Source organism: Podarcis filfolensis (genome assembly GCF_964270895.1).
Source record: "Podarcis filfolensis genome assembly, chromosome: 2".
NCBI classification, from domain to species: Eukaryota; Metazoa; Chordata; class Lepidosauria; order Squamata; family Lacertidae; genus Podarcis; species Podarcis filfolensis.
In genome coordinates this window covers 93,153,235-93,172,463 of record NC_139605.1, presented here as the reverse complement: position 1 = coordinate 93,172,463, position 19,229 = coordinate 93,153,235, and the positions used below count along the sequence as shown (strand labels likewise).

General features: G+C 43.0%; 1 protein-coding gene across 2 annotated transcripts in view; it reads left to right on the top strand.

The window, feature by feature from the left end:
* The window catches only part of ASPSCR1 (ASPSCR1 tether for SLC2A4, UBX domain containing), a 66,095-nt gene that overhangs the window by 21,758 nt on the left and 25,108 nt on the right, over positions 1-19,229 (top strand). For both annotated transcript variants that reach the window (XM_083598368.1, XM_083598369.1), the window contains exons 5-8: positions 6,193-6,250; positions 7,298-7,371; positions 9,568-9,985; positions 16,535-16,674. In XM_083598368.1, the coding sequence (XP_083454494.1) occupies positions 6,193-6,250; positions 7,298-7,371; positions 9,568-9,985; positions 16,535-16,674 (690 nt within the window). The remainder of the gene's footprint in view (positions 1-6,192; positions 6,251-7,297; positions 7,372-9,567; positions 9,986-16,534; positions 16,675-19,229) is intronic.

The window sequence follows — 19,229 nt, the reverse complement described above, 5'->3', positions numbered from 1 at the left end:
GGCAGCTTCATATGTTTGCCCAATGAAGCTATCAGCTTCTGAGATGAGTGCATACCCCCTGAGCACGGCTTCTTGGTCTCTGCAATCTTTGCTTGGTTTATCAGCCAACATTTTTCTTTTTCTTTCGCAGACATTTGGCTTATTATGGTTTAAGGTATGACAGTGCTGATGAAACATCTCTTTTGAAGATGAGAAGCACTAACAGAAGTTCTAATTATTATTAATTTCAGTCCTCAACAGACAGCTGGGATATTCTGCCCTCCGGGATGGGAAGGCAGCCATTTGGATGATATTATTCTGCTTTTAAAAAATTAGGAACACTAAAAAGCCATACGTGATCTGGCAGAGTAGTGATCTGAGCTGGTGATCTTCCTGGCTGCATTTGGTCGTTGTGTAAGTTGGGGTGCTTCTGCGTTTTGTAAGCCATCTGGCTCAGTAGCTGTTTTAGCATGGATGCTGGTAGCCACAGCTGTTTGTCTAGCTGCTTGACCCTTCTGCCTCCTCCTTTGGCAGCCCCATTTGGAGAGTTTTCTTGGAGTTCTGAAACTCTTCTTGGAGCACAAGGGGGATAAGTATGGTAAACCCACTGGAATTTCCCCCCAGGTCCCTTGTGTCCATTTCTGCTAATTAGGTCTGAAGAAGGTCTGGAAGCTATTGTGAACTACTCCACCTACTCCTCCTCCTCCTTCGGCATGCTCTAGTCCTTACACAAGATGTTTACAGGCCCTGTCAGATCCCTACATGAGGGAATCTAATCTGCCTGCTGTTCCCCTTCTGAAGAACAGCACATCAAAGAAATGGCAGCCTGTTTGATGTGTCTGCTTGCCTCAGAGAATGCACGTAATGGATTAGCAGCAGCTGGAGGAGGGGCCTGCTGGCTCCCAACTATTGCACACAATCTCATCTCTTGGGGCTATGTGTGTGTCATCTTTTGCAGAGGCTTGATCAGGGAGACACAGTCTTGGGATATTAATGCCCGGGCTATCCAGATTTAGAGGGGCGGCCCTTTTAGCTTGTCTATCAGATCCCTGCATTCCTGTGTAGCCTTGCATGTTAAACATGTCGGGAGGAATTCAGCAACATGCTTTTACAAATGTTCCACCAGGACATGCATTTCTGCTTGTCCAATGGAATAATCTCCCCTCTCTTCCTCTTCCCTGGGGGTTCCTCTGGGGGTTCTCCTGCCTCCCCCCCCCCAGCGAATTGGGAAGGTGCGAGGGGAGAGGGGAAAAGCCTTGTAGTTCTAATGAAGGTCCTTGTATAGCCTTCCGCTAGCAGTGCCAGTTAACTGAAACCCAGCTTCAGACCTGACATTTGCAGAGAACTGTCACCTGTACTGCTTTTGTAGCTTTTTATTTTGGTTTTGAGGAAGTACCCACCATGTCTTTGGTATTCTGAAAATATAATGTGGAAGTTATTAGTGTAAGAAGAAAATAACAGGAAAGTGGAGTAAGGCAACTTGAAAAGGAAGGACCTTAGTTTAGAATGCTTCCTTTGCAAGGTACGGTTCAGGGAAACTGAGTATGGAACATCAATCCAAAGAGTGTTGGAAACCTGTTAGATAGAACTCCTGCTTTGAAAGCAAGAAATGATGTAGGAGACAAATCTGCTGTAGGATGTTTCTTGCCAGAAATCCTCAACGATGGCTAAACATTGGAATAGTTAGTAGTGACACAAGCAACTCCAAGGGTTCCACTAGCAGCAGGTTATTTAAAGCATCCTGAAGAAAATTCTGCTGTGTGACCTTATCCTTACTCACCTTTCTGGTTTGCACTGCTTCTATAGAATGAAATTGATTATTACACAAATGTCATGCTCAGAGAGAAGGCTTTTTCGGAATCCTGCCGCTCCTCTTCTGTGCTCACAGGTTTGTCATTGGCAGGGTGCTCTTTTGAGCTTGACCTTGACATTTACTGTTAAGAACTGTTATTGTAGAACTGTCCTGAGTAAGTTCCAGTTTCCAAAGCCTGTAGTTTAGGCATGTGTCATTCTTCTCCTTTTCAGGAGCATAGCTTCACATCTGCCAACATGAAACATGTTCTGCATTGGAAATATTGGTTAGGTACCAGTCAACCCTTAATGTTGGCATGACGCTTTTTCTGTTTCACCAAATGCTTACTGGTCAAACAGGAAATGGTTTTCTCCATTTGAGTGAACTGGGCTGCTGCACACTATTCTTCCCCCACTGCTGGAAAAAAATGTGGGTAGAATTATTTTGCTTTAACCATGTAGCTGAACGGAGGTGAAAGACGGTGAGAGAGTTTGAAGAGACATCTCTACAAAGATTGGGAACTTCCTTATAAAACCCATTTTTTGTTGGGTACTAATGGGAGTCTACAATATAGTCCATGATGTGTCTTGTTGGCAGTTACTGTCTTCTTGGAGAATGAACTACGGGTTATTATTTAGGACATTTGCCACATGACTTTATATAGGAGGTGTGAATCTAAGAAGGTGTGCTATTCTACTAATTCCTGCCCACCCTTCCAAAAAGAAAACCTTCTTAAAATCCAGTCCCACTAGGCTTAAAGCTTGTTGGTCCTTTCCTTTCAGCCTTTCAGTGCTAACCATTCATTTTGTGGTGCTGGTGAATGTAACATAGAATGCCTTTGAGGCACTCTTATTTTCCTGTCTCGACCAAGTATTTTTGTTTGGTGCCTGAAATCTCATAATTCTAAACTGAACTCGGGCACGACAGATTCTGCTTCAGGAAAGAGCAACATTCCATCTTCCCTAGGCCTGATTCAGTCCTAAACAGGAATTGAGTTGGAGTTCGGAATTAAGTCTTCTTGCTGGGTTTTGGATATACTTTTCTCTATTCCTTCTGTATAAAATTGTTAGCAGCAATAGCCTTCTTCCACAGGCAAGTATCCTGTAGGCAGGGGTGCAAAGCGTATTCACAAATGCTGGGAGTACCTTTAGGCCTACTAATTTGTCTTAGCCTTTAGCTCTATCTACGCCTTTTTTCTACAGCAGGGTTGCTAACCAACCAAAACACACACACATACACACACACACACGGCCTTCCTTTCAATATCAGTTGCCTACAGCATACAGAAATCAACAAATGAATATTTTAATAATATTTATTTAGAACATTTATTAGCCACTCAGTCAACTATGTCTTCTGGTGGTTCACACAGAGTTAAGACAATAAACACTTATGTATTAATTTAAATATTAAAGAAAATAATTTCCTGCCTAAAAAACAGAACAAACATCAAAACATCATTTAAAACCTAAGCAGAAGTAATCTGGTCCAATGTCGAAAAAATGAACTTCTAAAATGCCTGGGAGAATAAAAAGGTGTTCAATTTATGCTGAAAGGACTTTAATATAGGTACCACCAGGCAAGCCTCAATGAGGAGAGAATTAATATACAGGGTACTACCACCACAAAGGTCCTCCCCTTAATATCATGGAGAAAAACTTTATCAGCTTCTAATATATTCAGATAACAATCGAAAAAAGACAGTCACGGAACCCAGAAATTATACAAAACAAAATAAAATACCGTGAAAATCCCTGAAATGAGAAGTAATCAACTAGAAATAATATCTTATGGAATTAAACTAAATAACAAAAATCAAAAAGTTTAAGGAAAAAATTAGAAAAACCTAGAATTGAACAAAGCCTTAACGGGATGCCAACTACAAACCTCATTTCACTGAACTATTCAGTTTCCTCAGAAGGAAATAGAGAAATCATAAACCTTAAATGATTTTAAACAAACTCAAGAACAGGGCTGAAACGCTCCTTTGGTCTAGATGTTACTGCTGAGCCGCAGAAGCGCCACTCTAGTTGCGGACTTTTCAGGGTGCGAATGGCACCCCAGAACAGATCATGTCCGTAACTAGAGATACCACTATACCCATAGCCACAGCCATACGCCCCTATTTGAACAATAAAAAATCCAGAGATTATGAAACCACCAGATTCACTAAAATGCACCCAGACATCAGCGTAACATTCTCCAACACTACCGTAGTGCCTGCTGCAATGTCCTTCCTCCATTCTGCGTCCTTGGTGTCTCCTTCCGTCTTTCTCTTTCCTTTCCATCCTCCTCTTCCTGCCTCCCCCATTTTTGTACATTTCTTTCTTTGGCCCTTTCATTTCCTAAGGGAAACATAAACTGCACTGTGGCAGCCATACAGTGGTTTCAACTAGCTCCTCTCTCTTTGCAAAAACTGAGGGAGGTAGAGGAGACTTGTGTGTAGGCACACAGCTGACCTCTGATGCTCAGCCTTACAAGTTTTCTTTCTTTCTTTCTTTTGTATCTAATTTTTATTAGTTTTCTTTTCTAAGAACAAGTATCAAAATCATTTCCAAACATACATTCTACATTCCCCCCCTCCCATTGACTTCCTTCAGCTTCCCCCTCTGGCTTGTTACATTAAATGATAAAATTTGCTATTCCTTATCTGTCAAAATGTTATTACAATGTTACTCCTCATGCATTTTGTTAAGTAAAGTTGTGAATGTTTATTCAAATCCTGCTACCGAGTCCATTTCTTTCAGTTGTTTCTTCAGATAGTTTATGAAAGGTTCCCATTCTTTTTCTAAATCACTATTGTCTTTTTCATGTAGCTTATCCGCTAGCTTTGCTAATTCCACGTAGTTCATCAATTTTTCCTGCCATTGTGCTTTTGAAGGTATTTCTCCAGTCTTCCAGTTTTGTGCTATTAGGATTCTTGCTGCTGTTGTCGCGTACATGAATATTTTCCATTTCTCTTTTGGCAGTCCTTGATCAGAAATACCTAGTAAAAACACTTCCGGTTTTTTAACAAACGTCATTTTTTCAGTTCATTATGTATCATCTCCCAATTTTTTTTTATATTACTACATTCCCACCACATATGATAAAAGGCACCCTCCTTATTTTGGATTCGGAGGAGTTTGGATTTGATATCCCGCTTTACCCTAAGGAGTCTCAAAGCGGCTAACATTCTCCTTTCCCTGCCTCCCCCACAACAAACACTCTGTGAGGTGAGTGGGGCTGAGAGACTTCAGAGAAGTGTGACTGGCCCAAGGTCACCCAGCAGCTGCATGTGGAGGAGCGGGGACGTGAACCCCATTCCCCAGATTACGAGTCTACCGCTCTTAACCACTACACCACACTGGCTCTCTTGTGTGCAGAGCCACTCTTTTCTTTCTTTCTTTCTGGCTTGAACTCAAGTGGGGCTGCAAAGGAAGATCCCCGCCAAAGGCAGGGTTTGCAGACACCGCCAGTTAGCTGCAAGCTCCGCTTTCAGTAGGGGTGAGCTCAACTTGAGTTGAGCGAATCCCAGTGGGACTTGCATTGAGCACCAAATTTAAATGGCACTGAATACAAGTCCCATTTGCCAAGGAACAATAGGCAGTGCACATTAAGGCTCCCAATGTTCCTCCAGGTATTTGCCTGTCCAGCACCTGATGTCAGGTGTGTGGCCCGAGGGAAACTGTCTTTTGGGCCAGATTAGGAAGCGGGTGGTGCTGTGGGTTAAACCACAGAGCCTAGCACTTGCCGATCAGAAGGTCGGCGGTTCGAATCCCCGCGACAGGGTGAGCTCCCGTCGCTCGGTCCCTGCTCCTGCCAACCTAGCAGTTCGAAAGCACGTCACAGTACAAGTAGATAGATAGGTACCGCTCCAGCAGGAAGGTAAATGGCGTTTCCGTGCGCTGCTCTGGTTCGCCAGAAGCGGCTTAGTCATGCTGGCCACATGACCCGGAAGCTGTATGCTGGCTCCCTCAGCCAATAAAGCGAGATGAGTGCTGCAACCCCAGAGTCGGTCAAGGACCTAATGGTCAAGGGTCCTTTACCTTTAGGACCCAACACTTGAAGACCAACCTGAATTGGACTTTTTTGCAAACTGAGTTAGGCTGTGTGCCGTGTTTTAAGAGTCATTCCCTGATGCTGTGTAATACAGTTGGTTTCAGTACGACTCTTTTCTGAAGCAAACCTCCCGCCCCCCCCAAAGAAAAACTTGAGAGAATATAGTGGTTTGCAAATTGAGCATTAATACTGATAGATGTAGACTGGGCTTGGAATATCCACATCCATAGGATATTTGGATTGGGACAGACTTGGAAAATCTCACAAGATATATATCTATATATATTGGATTTGGGTCAGACAGGTTGCTTTTCCAATGGGCTTGAAGCCAGCATAGAATTATCTTAATAGGGCATGCCCGCTTTCCCTTTCCCTTGCAGGGTATACGTGGAGCAGCCCTGTGAGACCTCCCCCGTCTGTATTTACATGCGAGATGAGGTAAGTCAACAAACCCTCTTCTCAGCCACCCCCCTTCATCTGCCACTGAAAATAACAAAATATACCCTGCACAGCTTTCCAGCCTGGAAAATGTGTTCCATCTCTGGGCTTGCTGAAGAAGGGAAATGGAAGAGCTTTGGTCTCTTCAAAGCTTGACGTGTTTGTGTGGGGGAGAAAAAAAACCCCTCTGCTGGAACATAATCACGGGTCGCTCGGCACAAGCCTCTGAGCCCATAAAACATTCTCAATGACCTGTCTGTGTGTTTTTTTAAGTTCTTTTAAAGCTCAAGAGTCACAACAGTGGTTTCATTTTAATAAATATTTGCTTTTTCCATGTTTTGATCTCTGCAGCATTTTTGTTTTTGTTTAATACTTTATATGTCAGCATTCTGGAGGCTCCCCCTCCCCCAAATAAATAAACACTATCCTTCCCCTGGGTCTGCATAGATCACCCGTATGCTGAGACTAAGAGGGGGTTGATATTGATTCTGCCATCTTGCAAGCGCACAGGGTGGTTGTTTGCCCTTGCAGGGTGGGTGGCGGACACCGTTGATTTTTTCTGAGCTTCCTTCTGGATAAGTTGCCCCCTTGAACATGAATTTGGGAAGTTGTTTAATACCAAGCCAGAACAGTAGTTCATTCGACCCAGATTTGTCTACTCTGACTGGCAGTGGCATCCAATGCCTCAAGCAACACCTGCCTTTCTGAATCTTACGGCCCAAGAATCCTTTCTTTCAAGGGTAGGAAACCTGTGGCCCTCCAGATGTTGCTGCACTCCCATCATCTCTGTCGGCCATGCTGGCTGGGGCAACATCTGGTCATGGGTTCCCCATCCCTCTTCAATTGGAGATGCCAAGAACTGGACATGGGACCTTTTATGCCTGCAAAGCTTCCCTGACTCCAGGCTCAACACATTTAAAATAGCATAAAGCTGCTTACAAGTATGACAGAGTACGTGAGGTAGCCCTCAAATTATTCCTTGGTGTCAGTTCTGAGCGTGAGCCTCTTCATAACTGAGAAGCGTGTCTGCCTTCATCTCTTTTGCAGGTAACTGGGAAAACTGCTTTGGAGAAGACAAGTCTGAAGTCACTTGGTCTGACAGGAGGCAATGCTATCATCAGGTTGGGAGAAAGAACAAACTGTCTTCCCTATTAGTGGGCTTTGCTTCCCTCTTTATTTTTTATTTTTTTTGCATAAGGGATGCATTTAAGGAAATGTCCAGAGACCAATATTTGTGGTACTTGATAATGATTGGATTTTCCTTTTTAGGAAACAGCTGCTTAGATATACTTTCTGTAGCTGCAGCTGCTGCCACTTACCCCCCAATTTTGCTGGGAGGAATTTCTTCATAATGGCTTGTCTGCTTCACTCAGGAGGAAGCACTGTGAAACTCTGAGCAGAACCTTTAACTGCTTCTAGCAGACCATACATCCATGCTTTGCAGCATTCCAGCTGACTGGAAAAGTTTGCCTTCACTGGTTCCTGAATACATTCTCCTGCACCAGGAAATTGGTCACCTGGTGCCCTCCAGATGTGGTCAAGCTCCAATTCCCATCAGCCCCAGCCAGCAGTGCCAGTGGTCAGGGATGGTGGGAGATGTGGTCTCTAAAACATCTGGTTCCCGATCCTTGACTTATCCATCCCTCCCTATAAATAGAGATAAGCAAGAGAGGACTAGCTTCACATGAGATGAGATTGGTAAGGATGTAGGGCAGGGCTTTCTTAACACCAGTAGCCATATTGTATATCCCTGTGAGTTTTTCCTGGCTCTCTTGCTTTTTTCCTTTTGCCGGCAGTGAAAAACTTAGTCTTCCCATCTTGCTGATTCCTGATGTACTTTTTAACATGAATCTGAAGTTGTTCATTTTGAGTTTGCTGTCTTCTAGCTCTTAAAACATACAACACTGACTATTTATGAACCCTGAAATAACTAATTTGGGGAGTTAGTGGTGGCAGCGGCATTTCTGCCTCTTCCATGCGGCTTCAGGTGTTGGAGAATGCAACACCTGAGTATCTGAAATTAAAATTTCAGACATGATACTCAAACCCTTGATTAGGTATTCCAGTATTTACCTTAGTCACACACCCCTTAGCCTGGGACATGTGGCGTTGCTCCTTTCTCATTATCTTTCTGTGAGCCACTTCATCATTAAAGGAAAAGACTGATTCTAGCTTTCCTGCAGTGGGCTGACCACATAGTTTCTGTAGGGGAGTGATATTTTTCCTGTGTATGTGTGTACATACTTATGTCTCCTGACCTACTTTCTGGACTGCAAGATAGGGATACAGTGGTACCTCGGTTAAGTACTTAATTCGTTCTGGAGGTCCGTTCTTAACCTGAAACTGTTCTTAACCTGAAGCACCACTTTAGCTAATGGGGCCTCTTGCTGCCGCCGCACCGCCGGAGCACGATTTCTGTTCTCATCCTGACGCAAAGTTCTTAACCGAGGTACTATTTCTGGGTTAGCGGAGTCTGTAACCTGAAGCGTCTGTAACCCGAGGTACCACTGTACTCTTGTTAATTAATAAATTTGTATGTTGTGATTTAGGGACGCGGGTGGCGCTGTGGGTTAAACCACAGAGCCTAGCACTTGCCGATCAGAAGGTCGGCGGTTCGAATCCCCGCGATGGGGTGAGCTCCTGTTGCTTGGTCCCTACTCCTGCCAACCTAGCAGTTCGAAAGTATGTCAAAGTACAAGCAGATAAATAGGTACCGCTCTGACGGGAAGTAAACGGTGTTTCCATGTGCTGCTGTGGTTCGCCAGAAGCGGCTTAGTCATGCTGACCACATGACCCAGAAGCTGTACGCCAGCTCCCTCGGCCAATAAAGCGAGATGAGCGCTGCAACCCCAGAGTCGGTCACTACTGGACCTAATGGTTTTACCTTTATGTTGTGATTTGTATTCTGTTAGTTCAGGTCACTTTTATTAGCCGTAGGCTCTGACTCGTTTTCCTCTTTGTCCATTATGCAACTGATCAAAATGGTGGGATAGTGGGTAGGGCTGGTCTCTTTTCCTATAAGAGGTGCAGTGAACTTGGATTGTGATCTGCAACTTGTTAACCTACTCCTGCTTGTCCAGATCTTATCGTCCCAAAATTGGAGCCCCGAGACAAAATGCCCGCTTTTGTTCATGTAAAGAGTGGCATTTATATTGCTTCTGTGGAGTGTTATGTGCCCAGCTTTTTCAAAGTTGTTGTTTGTTCCTTTCTTGAGGAAATGACTTGGGAAACTTGTTTAGCCTGAGCTGTTTGTGAATAAGAAAAAAGTCAACATTTCCACTGTCAGCGACTGCTTCACTCTTTCCCTTTATGTCTAGGGTGGTCAAAAAGAAGTCCACCACCTCTGGCCACGCCGAAGCTGGAAGTGGTGAATATCCTTCTGAAGATCTGACAGCAAGGGCACCTTCCAGCGAAGAGCCAGGGGGTTTGCCTGTGCCACATACAGCTGCCTCCCCAGCAACTTCAACCTGCAGCGATGAGGCTGTGTTTGCCAGCAATAGCACCGATAAGCAGGACAGGAGTGCAGAATCTCAGAGCAGCTCAGTGACCTGCCATTCTCCTTCGATGCCTTCCCCATTTGTCCCTTTTGTAGGTGGTGGCCAACGTCTGAGTGGTGGCTCTTCTGTATTGGATGTGCCATCGCCAAGCCTATCAACATCTCTGTCCAGTCCTGGAGGGCCTTCCAAGCCAAAGAAGCTAAAAAACAGTCCAGAAAAGCTAAAGGAACAAAAAGAGGTAGAGGTTTGGCTTTCTTACAGTGTTCTGGGGAGGCGGGATTTTCTTTGCTTGTCCCCCTTTAGCACTGGCTTTTGAAGAGATGGAGGAAGCTTGTTAGAGTTCCATTCCCGTAATCCTACAGTAAACCTCTGGCCTACAACCTCTGATGTTGATGAACATCACATAGTTTGGGCAGAGTTTGATCTTCGGCCTGCTTGACCTGATGTATTAAGAGTCAAAGTGGAATAAGTTGGTGGGAAAGCGGGAATTTATAGCCCTTATCTGGTGCATTTGAAATCCAAGTTGTTAGGAACCAGTGAAGTTAGGTGAAAGTGACAGGGCTGAGTCAAAAGTGCAGCACAGACCTTAGGGATTTGCTGTGCAGACTGAAGGATTAAGCACAGAAACTGAACTGTACATTCACAACCAGTGGCAGAAGACTATGAAGCTAGTTGCATTCTTCTGCTGAAACTGGAATGGATCTTGATTTACTAAAGCTTCCTCTGGTGTTGTCTCCTGGTCTCTGAATGGATTCCATAGTTGAGAGGTTCTTTGACTTCCTTAACTCAGCAGGACTTCTGCTGCTTCACAACTTTTCTAGCATCCGAATGCATCAGGAGGGGGAAGTAACCCTGAGATCTTATTGGGGTTGTCCTCCAGAAATGAGAATGGAGTTGCAGCAACTGCTATTATCCTCTGGTTTACTATAGTTTAATTGACTTTGCTACATTTTTCTTCTGAAACCTTCCTGTTGTGGAATTCCTGAAGTTTTGGTCTCTTGTGACCCTTTTGACTGAGCTAGCCAAGAGAGATGAGTAAAGAAAATGATTAGGAACAGTAAGTGAAACAGCAGTGAAATTTTAGGGAAACTGAGCCAATCCTTCCCCCTGCCCCAGTCTAGGCATAACTTTCTGATGTGCTCAGGATATAATTTACCCTCGGTCTTTTCCCCTGTGTGGCTTCTGATACAGAGAGCAAATGTTTCCCTGGCAAGGTGATGCATACCTATGAGCACTCATAACTGTGTGGTCCTTTGTGACCTCTGGTTCTTGAGTGTGTCACTGAATGCTGCCCTGCCTTTGCTGGCATCCGGGACTAGAAAAGGACCATGATTGAATTCTTGAGGATGCAGCTGAAGGGTTGGCTGGTTTTGTTCAGTTCTGATACTTGGATTGAGGCCAACCTTAACTCTTCTTTACATGGTTTTGCCTGTAGCTAAGGAAACCTCCTGTTCAACAACCTAGACACCCTTAACAAACTCGTTTAGAGGAAATTCTTAGTTCACAAAGCAACCTTCTGCAATCAGATGCTTGGTGTCCTTATATTCCCATAAGCAAAATAAGAACAACTTTGTAAGCGAGTAATATTTGAACAGATTCAACATTAATAGGGATGTGAAGCTAATTTCTCCCCTAGACAGCTCGAGTAACGATTACGTGTTAGGCAAACTTGCCATTAAAAATGCATGAAATGGATGGCTGCCAAAGACCTGGGGTCCTTATATTCATGTGACAACAAATCTGTGGGTCACCATGCATACCAAGTAAATTGGACTTGTGGATCAACATGCCAAAAAGGTTGGAAAGCAGGGCCGATGGAGTGGTGCCTCGGGAGCAGCTGCAGGTTCTGTTGGAGGCTTCCCTCCCTCATGCTAAACAGCGTGCGACTCTGACGGCTGCTTTCAGGCCCTTTGATCTCGGGTGCCTTTGCCGCTGATTGATTACGTTGCGCTCCCTCCTCCATTCCTTCCATTCCCTTGCCTTGCTCTCATCAGCAGCTCCAGAATGGGGCTGGCCGCATGGCATCTGCTTTTTGTCCCTTTTCAGTCCAGAGGGGGAAGAAGAAAAAAACCCCAAAACAAAACAAATTATTTTTAAACATCAAAGGTCCATTTTAGCAAAAGAATCTTCCCATTAATGTTGTGCCTGTGTGTGGTTTTTTGGATTTGATGGAAGAGGCTGGATAAAATCTGTGCCGGCGTCCCTCCACTTCTGGGCTGGGGATGGTTTACAGACCAGCCATACTTTGATGTCAAAACATTGATTATTAGAAGGTAGCTTAGCTCCAAATTCCCCGAGAGATCAGAGACTTCTGCAGTGTGGGAGAGGAGCTGGTTTTGCCCCACCACCTTGCTTTAACGTCACAGCAATCCCTGCCACCCTTTTGACTGTGGACCGCAGTAATACGTAGGAGTGTAAAGGGTAGGTTTGAGTGACAAGGCCAAAGCACTGGGCTAATGGATGGCCTGTAATACTGTTGGCAAAGGATCTCTTGAGAGTTTTGGTTTGGAAATGCGTACTGAAGATTGTGGACGAGGGCTAGTAGTTTCACATTTATTACTCCCTTAAGTGCTTTTTGCAGCGGTTTCCAGAATTGAAGAATCATCTCAGACAAAATGACCACCGAAGAACTCTTGTCATGCAACCTGCATGCGAGCATCATAGCTAGTTCTTGACATCCTTCTCTGAAGGCTGTGATCAGACCATGCAGCCCCTCCAGGCATTGGCTGATGATGGTGTTGAGAGTTGGGGTGCTGCCCACCAGCCCCTCTGTTACAACTGTACACCCAAAGCTGAAAGTTGACGCGGTAAATTACATCATATTGAAGATCTACTGGAAGGGCTTGGTATTCAAAAAGTCCTGTTCCCTTTGTCTCCATTTTTGGCAGCCCTCCCTAGCCACACTGGAAGTTGCCAATGTCCTGGGTTTGTTTAATAGTCTGTAGAGAGGAATGTGTTGCATTGTTTCTGTCCTCAAGTCAATTACTTGTTTCTAGACAGAGCCCTTCTGGGATTTGCTTCAGTTATTGAGCAGTCAGTGCTGCTGAGAGAAGAGACAAATGTTGACAGTTCAGATTATGGAAGAATTTTATACCAAGCAAGTTGTATTGAGTTGGTGGGAAAGACCTGAAGATCTTAAAGCAGGCATAGAGAATCTCTGGCCTGCAGACCTAATCTGACCCACCAGCCCCCAGTGCTCTCCCTACACACACACCCCCCAGTTGTTCTGTTCTGCCAAGAGCTGGCAAGGCCAGGAAAAGAGCAAAAATGTGTCTCCCAGGGAATCATCAGACTTTGTTTCGTGCTGCCATGGGTGAATGGTATTGGAGTGATGGAGAAGTTAGTGTGCCAGGCTTAAAGAGTTCTTCCATCTTGAAGTAGGCCATAAAAGCACAGCTTTAAATGGGCATTAAAGGATGGAAGAAGAACTGTGGTAAGAGGGATGTGACACTTGTGAAATGTCCCATTATATTATCCCAAATGAACCTTGACTTTAAGCCAGCCTTTTTAACCTTGGGTACCCAGATGTTGTTGGACTAAAACTCCCAACATTCCTAGCTAGCAGGACCAGTAGTTAGGGATGATAGGAGTTGTAGTCCAACAACTTCTGGAGACCTAAGGTTGAGAGAGGCTGCTGTACCTTGTGTGATCTTGTAATTGGCGCAATAATTTGGTGCTCTTGGATTAAGCCAGGAATTTCTGCCAGTATGCTAGCTGGCTCTTGATTCTGGGCTCTCTTCTTCACATAGGGAATCTGTGGTGTGGGAGTTAATTTTTCCTCCAGACTTTGCTAGGAGTAGTAGCTGTCTTTGCCACACACACAAACACACACCAGTTTTTGATTGGATCTTTCCAGTGCAGAGGTTAGAGGTGTGGAAATAGGACCGTAGGTTTTAGATGGGGTGTCAAAGGACCCTTTTACATCACTCTATAGTAAATTGCTCCTAGCGGCTGTCCCAGACTGTCAGTACAAGGCGGTTGCTTATCCATTCTGCTTCTTCTGCCAGTCCCTAAACAGCCAGCGTAAGGCGACAGTAGTCTTTGAAAGAGGACAGATTGGCAGCTCACGGGTACTTCTTGTGCTTTCTGCCCAGAGAAAGCTACAATCAGGCTCCTTCACCCTCTAGTTAGACCTAACTCTCTTCAACTTTCTAAAAGTAGCTGAGGGTCCCACCCACGCAACCTCACTCTTTTAACTTCCCAAATTACCCTCTGGTGCCCACAAATAGAGAAAATCTTGCCTTGTAATTTGTGTTGTCTCTACTGACAATTGAGAGAGACTCCTTCTATTCCCAGAGGGCTTGTTCGGGGTGGGAGGGGTGGTGGTGATGCTGCAGAGAAGTGAGAATAAGATAGGACAGTAGATGGCCAGGGATGTGTGGGTGGGAAAGAGGGCACAGACAGGGATGTGCTAGAGACATTAAGCGTGGGGGGTATGGGCAATTATAAATAGGAACGTCCCAAGGTCACGGAGTCTGGGGCCAGGCTAAGCAGATCATTGATGGTCAAGGATGCTGGTCTTCAAAGCAGCCTATTAACAATACAGACCAAGTGGTGCCATCATTTTTTAGCTCTGGATTTACAGAGTGTCAGCCAGTAGCTCTGCAGTGCAGCACCTTCTCTTTTCTGTCAGAACTAGCAGGACTATTTGCCAACTGAATGGAATCTTATGCATGCATGGAGGGGAAACTGAAAAGGGAGACTATATCAGCAGTGGCAACAAAGCCTCTTCCCCTCCATCCTTCACAACATTGCCTGATTAAATCTCTAATCTGTAGTAATTCTGATGTAGATTGGTACTTGCAGATGCAGGTTATTCCAGTGTGTGGGGTGCAGCTGATAACCAGCTCCCACAAGCCCAAAGCCTTTCTGCTTCCAGTCGAACATATAGCGTGGTATCAATGTCAAGCTCACTGTTCGGTAGTTGCATAGCCTTGATTCTTCTGCTCTATATAATCTGCTATAAGCCACCAGTGCTGGGTTCAGTGAAATCTGTCTCTTGTTCATGCTTGTCACTTCTGCATAACTATTTCCGAGTTCCTTCAGTCTCCCCAAAACTGATGGAGGCTTTCCATAGCAATCTTGACTGAATCAGTTCTCCATGGGCAACATACCTGATGTGGACAAGGAGGAGTGGCAGCAGCTTTCAGGCTATAAAGCATGCAGAGATTGCTACTTAACAGACTAATTCTGAAGCTCAGAAGGGCACATTTTGTATCATCTCTGATTTTCACTGTGGAGGATCACTTGCTTGTAAGCCATCCCAATCAACAGCAGAACCTGCTTGATTGTGCAAACCTGTTGCATGAGAAAGCTCAGTTGGAAGCCTTCTTTTCAGTGTGCAAGCTGTGCACATTTGAGGAGATTTTGGCATTGTGTTCAAGCGAGAATTCTGAGGTGGTGCACTTCCATGTGTTCTGTCCTTGTGCCCTTATTAAAGCTTATATTATTGTGTGTCAACTAAGAAAGTTTGCCCCATCCCATTTTCACATGTCGGTCCTATTGTCGTGCAGGTTTTTAAAACTGATTTCATTTAAATAATCATTTGGGGAAAATGAAATCAAATAACCTTTAATTTTTTTTTTAAATGAATATTTATTAAATTTTCCAATTTTATATAAAGACAAAAAGAAAAAGAAAAAGAAAAATATTAAAAACAATTCAGTTTCAATAACAATTTTCAGTCACATGTTTCTTTGACTTCCTTATACCTCCCCTTCTTCTTCTCTAGTTCAATTTGTTAATTCAGCAAATCCTAATCTCTTAACATTCCTTTTAAAATATCACCTTATTTTCCACTCAACTTTTTTTAAATTTAGTAACAGAAACAATTATGATCCCCATTATCTTTATCATAACAGCTGGAGACCACCAAAGTTCAAACCAACATCTTTTCAAAGTTCATTAATTTTATAATATTTCTGTAGATATTCCTTAAATTTCTTCCAATCTTCTTCTGCTGACTTTTCTCCCTGGTCGCGGATTCTGCCGGTCATTTCTGCCAGTCCCATACAGTCTAATTTTTTTAAATTACATAGATTCAGCTGTACTATTTATGAGTTCTTTCTTTCTTTCTTTCTTTCTTTCTTTCTTTCTTTCTTTCTTTCGTATGGCTCCTAGCAGCTTTAGTTCAAAGCACAGCTGCTCTGCTGCCCTGGGTAAAAATGCTTTAAAATGCTGCAGAAAGAGGTTTTTTTCCCACTGCTTCCTGTGTAATTGTGTAGGCACAAAGGGACCTTGTACAGTAAAAAAGATGGCTACCCCAACAGCACATGGAGGCATCCATATTTTTTTCCATACAATGCCCCTTTGTTTGTTCCTTTGTGTGCAACCACTTACCACAGCATTTTAAAAGCACCTTTACCCGGTGCTGTACTTTGAAGCTGTTCTTAGCAGCTTCACAGTGGGAAGGAAGGAAGGAAAGCAGTCTTCAGACCATCTTGTAAGTGGAATGAGTGAACTGTGTTTCAGAAAGGTTTGCACATCTACAGGTACAGGAGTACTTGTTTATGGAGTATGAACCAGGGGAGCTAACCTCACATTGCAGAGCAGATAAAATCCTTCCCATTTCTGTTTTAAGACCAGGAAAGAGATTCACATGGGGAATGATTAAGCTGAAAGTTACTTTAATTCTGAAGCCTTTTTGTAGTTAAACGAACAAATGCTTTTGGGCAGGATTTTCTGGACACCCCCAAAAGGCACAATTGTACATATGCAAATATGTTCAGCTGATTCCATGCCTTCTTGGATCCAGTCATCTGAACTTCAGTTCCTATATTCTTTACAGCATCTGGAGCGAGAGCCAATTTTGTGCCATCCAGATCTACAGAAGCCACTGGATTTTGGCTCACAAGAACTTCCAGATGAGTTCTTTGAGGTGACTGTAGATGATGTGAGGAAACGTTTGTCTCAGCTCCAGAATGAGAGGTAAGTTTCTTTTTCATTAGTGATGCAGTCACTCCATGTAGTATGTTGTGGCTGGCCACTGACAATAACGGAATTTTCACCATCTGTATTTTCTACATTTCACTTCCTTCTGACCTTACAATTTATAGTTCTCTCCACCATATGCGTGTGTATATTCCTATAATTTAGGATTATACTTCCAGTATCTGGTGAAGTGGACTATAGCCCATAAAAGCTTATGGCATAATACATTTGCTAATCTTTAAGTGGCCACAAGTGTCTTTCCTATTTTTCCTGCAATGGACTAACACAGCTAATTCCACCTATAGGCTGTTTCACAATCTTGCTGACACAAAGCATATCACAGTATAGGTCTGCATTGGCCTAATATCTGGGAGAATTACATGCTGTTATAATGTCGCCCATGTTCTTTGAGATTTTGAATCTTATAGTTTCCCACATAATCAAGTACGTTCACCTGTCCCAGATGGTGTTTTAATATATTTCCCTAAGAGCTCAGGAAATTAGCATAAAATTAGACACCACTCAGCATGATGCTTAGAAGAATTAAAGTACAATATTCTGAATTTAGTGGGTGTACTCCCAAGTTAGTGTGAAGCTGTAATATGATAAATAAACTATTTCATTGAAATTGGATAGGGAAGGGTTTTTTGTTTCTTTGCTCAAATTACAGGCATGGGAAATGTGTGTTCTAAGCGAAAGGGGGGAAACATTAATTTCTTTGTGAGTGCTGAGATCAGGTTGTAGTAGTTATTCCAGGCATACACCTCTGTTCTAAGGAGCTGACAAATACAGTTGCCTCCTGCAAGGCTGAAGGTTTATCTAGGCTGCTATTTTCCTAGTTGATGTTTCATTTTTGTAAGCCTTATTGCTTTCCAGTACCTCTAGCCAGTGTGTCTAGGTCACAGAGTTGTTTAGAAATTCTTGATACACTTTATGTCATCTACTAGATGCCTCTGTTATAATCACCGGAAAAAAGATAGATGACTGGACAGCAAAGCTCATGATTTCCTTGTTTATATATTGGCAATCCCATTTAGTTCCCTTTGATCACAATGCAAGTCATCAGGTGCTAAGCCAAAAAGCAAATCCATGTCAGAATCCTCTCATTTTTACACTGTGGCAATATTTTCCAGTTTAAAACTGAAATTTTCATCTGCTGTGGCAACGAAATGGGATTACACAAGACACAGGAACAAAAGAGATTACACCAATTGTGGATCAGGCAATATAAACAAGAGGAGGGATGAGTCCAACTTTATTTTTGTGTTCTTCCACAAACTTCTAGGGGGACCTAGATGGATTCTACATTTCCTCATCCCTTGACAGTTGCCTTGCCACTCCTGAATAATATTTGGGATAAACATGAGCATGTGTAGTTGTCACATTACTAATATACTCCCCAATACTGTTACGTATTTATAACACAGGCTGTCATTAGATCTCACTGATACTGTACTTGGATTTTGGAAGGAAAAAACTAAATCTGAAGACTTTACTTTAGGTAAACTTTACTGACGATCGCAAAGATAACAGATTGTCCCATTTTAGAAATTGGAACAAAGCCTGCATGTGAATTGGTCTTTATACAGAATGTGCAATAATGTGGGGGGTCACAAAGCAGCCAAATGGTGTTAACACAAGTGAAGGTAGTCTGGATTGTGATACTTTTCAATACATGTTTTTCATGATTCTCCCCCCCCCCCAAAAAAAACTTTTAGATGGAAGGACTAATGCTCAAATGGAAGGATTAGCTTGATCTTTCCGTAAGCTTGTGAATATTTGTATGGTTTCACTGGAGGTTTTTCTTTGCAGCTTTGCAAAGTTTTTTTTTAAAAAAAATAGTTGAAGAAAGTGAAGGAGTAAAGTAATTTAAATGAAAAGTGCTGTGTCATCTCTTAAAGTAAACAATTAAACTGTGGAGCTGTGAAATCTGTGGAAGAACACCTCTGAGCTGTATCTGCCGTTTTGTTTTTAAACTTTTCTGATTACAGTATATCCTTTACCGCTCATCAGTCTTGGTGAATCAACATTTTGAATTAAATGTCAAATGAATCAAACTTCCCTCTTTAACTTCCAATCATTCCTTTGGTATTGTGGTATGGCATTTGTTGCACCATAGGGAAGGCTGAATTGAGCTTTCTGTTTAAGGCTGAAGCTTCTTGAAGACTGTACAGTCTGTCCCCGCACCTCCCCATGATTTTAGAATAGTTGGAAATTGCACAGGGGGTACCTGTGTGAGGAGTTTTCAAAATATGAGCACACATATTGCATAGTTTCAGTTTATATGCTTGTCACAACTTCTTTTCTACACCACAAGGGGGAAATCTGGCAAGGCTGTTACCAGCAGACTTTTTCCCAAACTAAGTAAAAATTACAAAATGCATTATTTCAAACATTAATCTTAAATTGTTATAAATGTATAATGCTGGTGCAAACATTTGAACATAACCAAAATTGTTCGGCCACTTTCAAATATGTTTGAGATTTGTTTGGTTAAAATGATTTTGCTGCAGAGTTTCTCAGATCCTCCTCTTTTGCAATCTTGTTTTGGG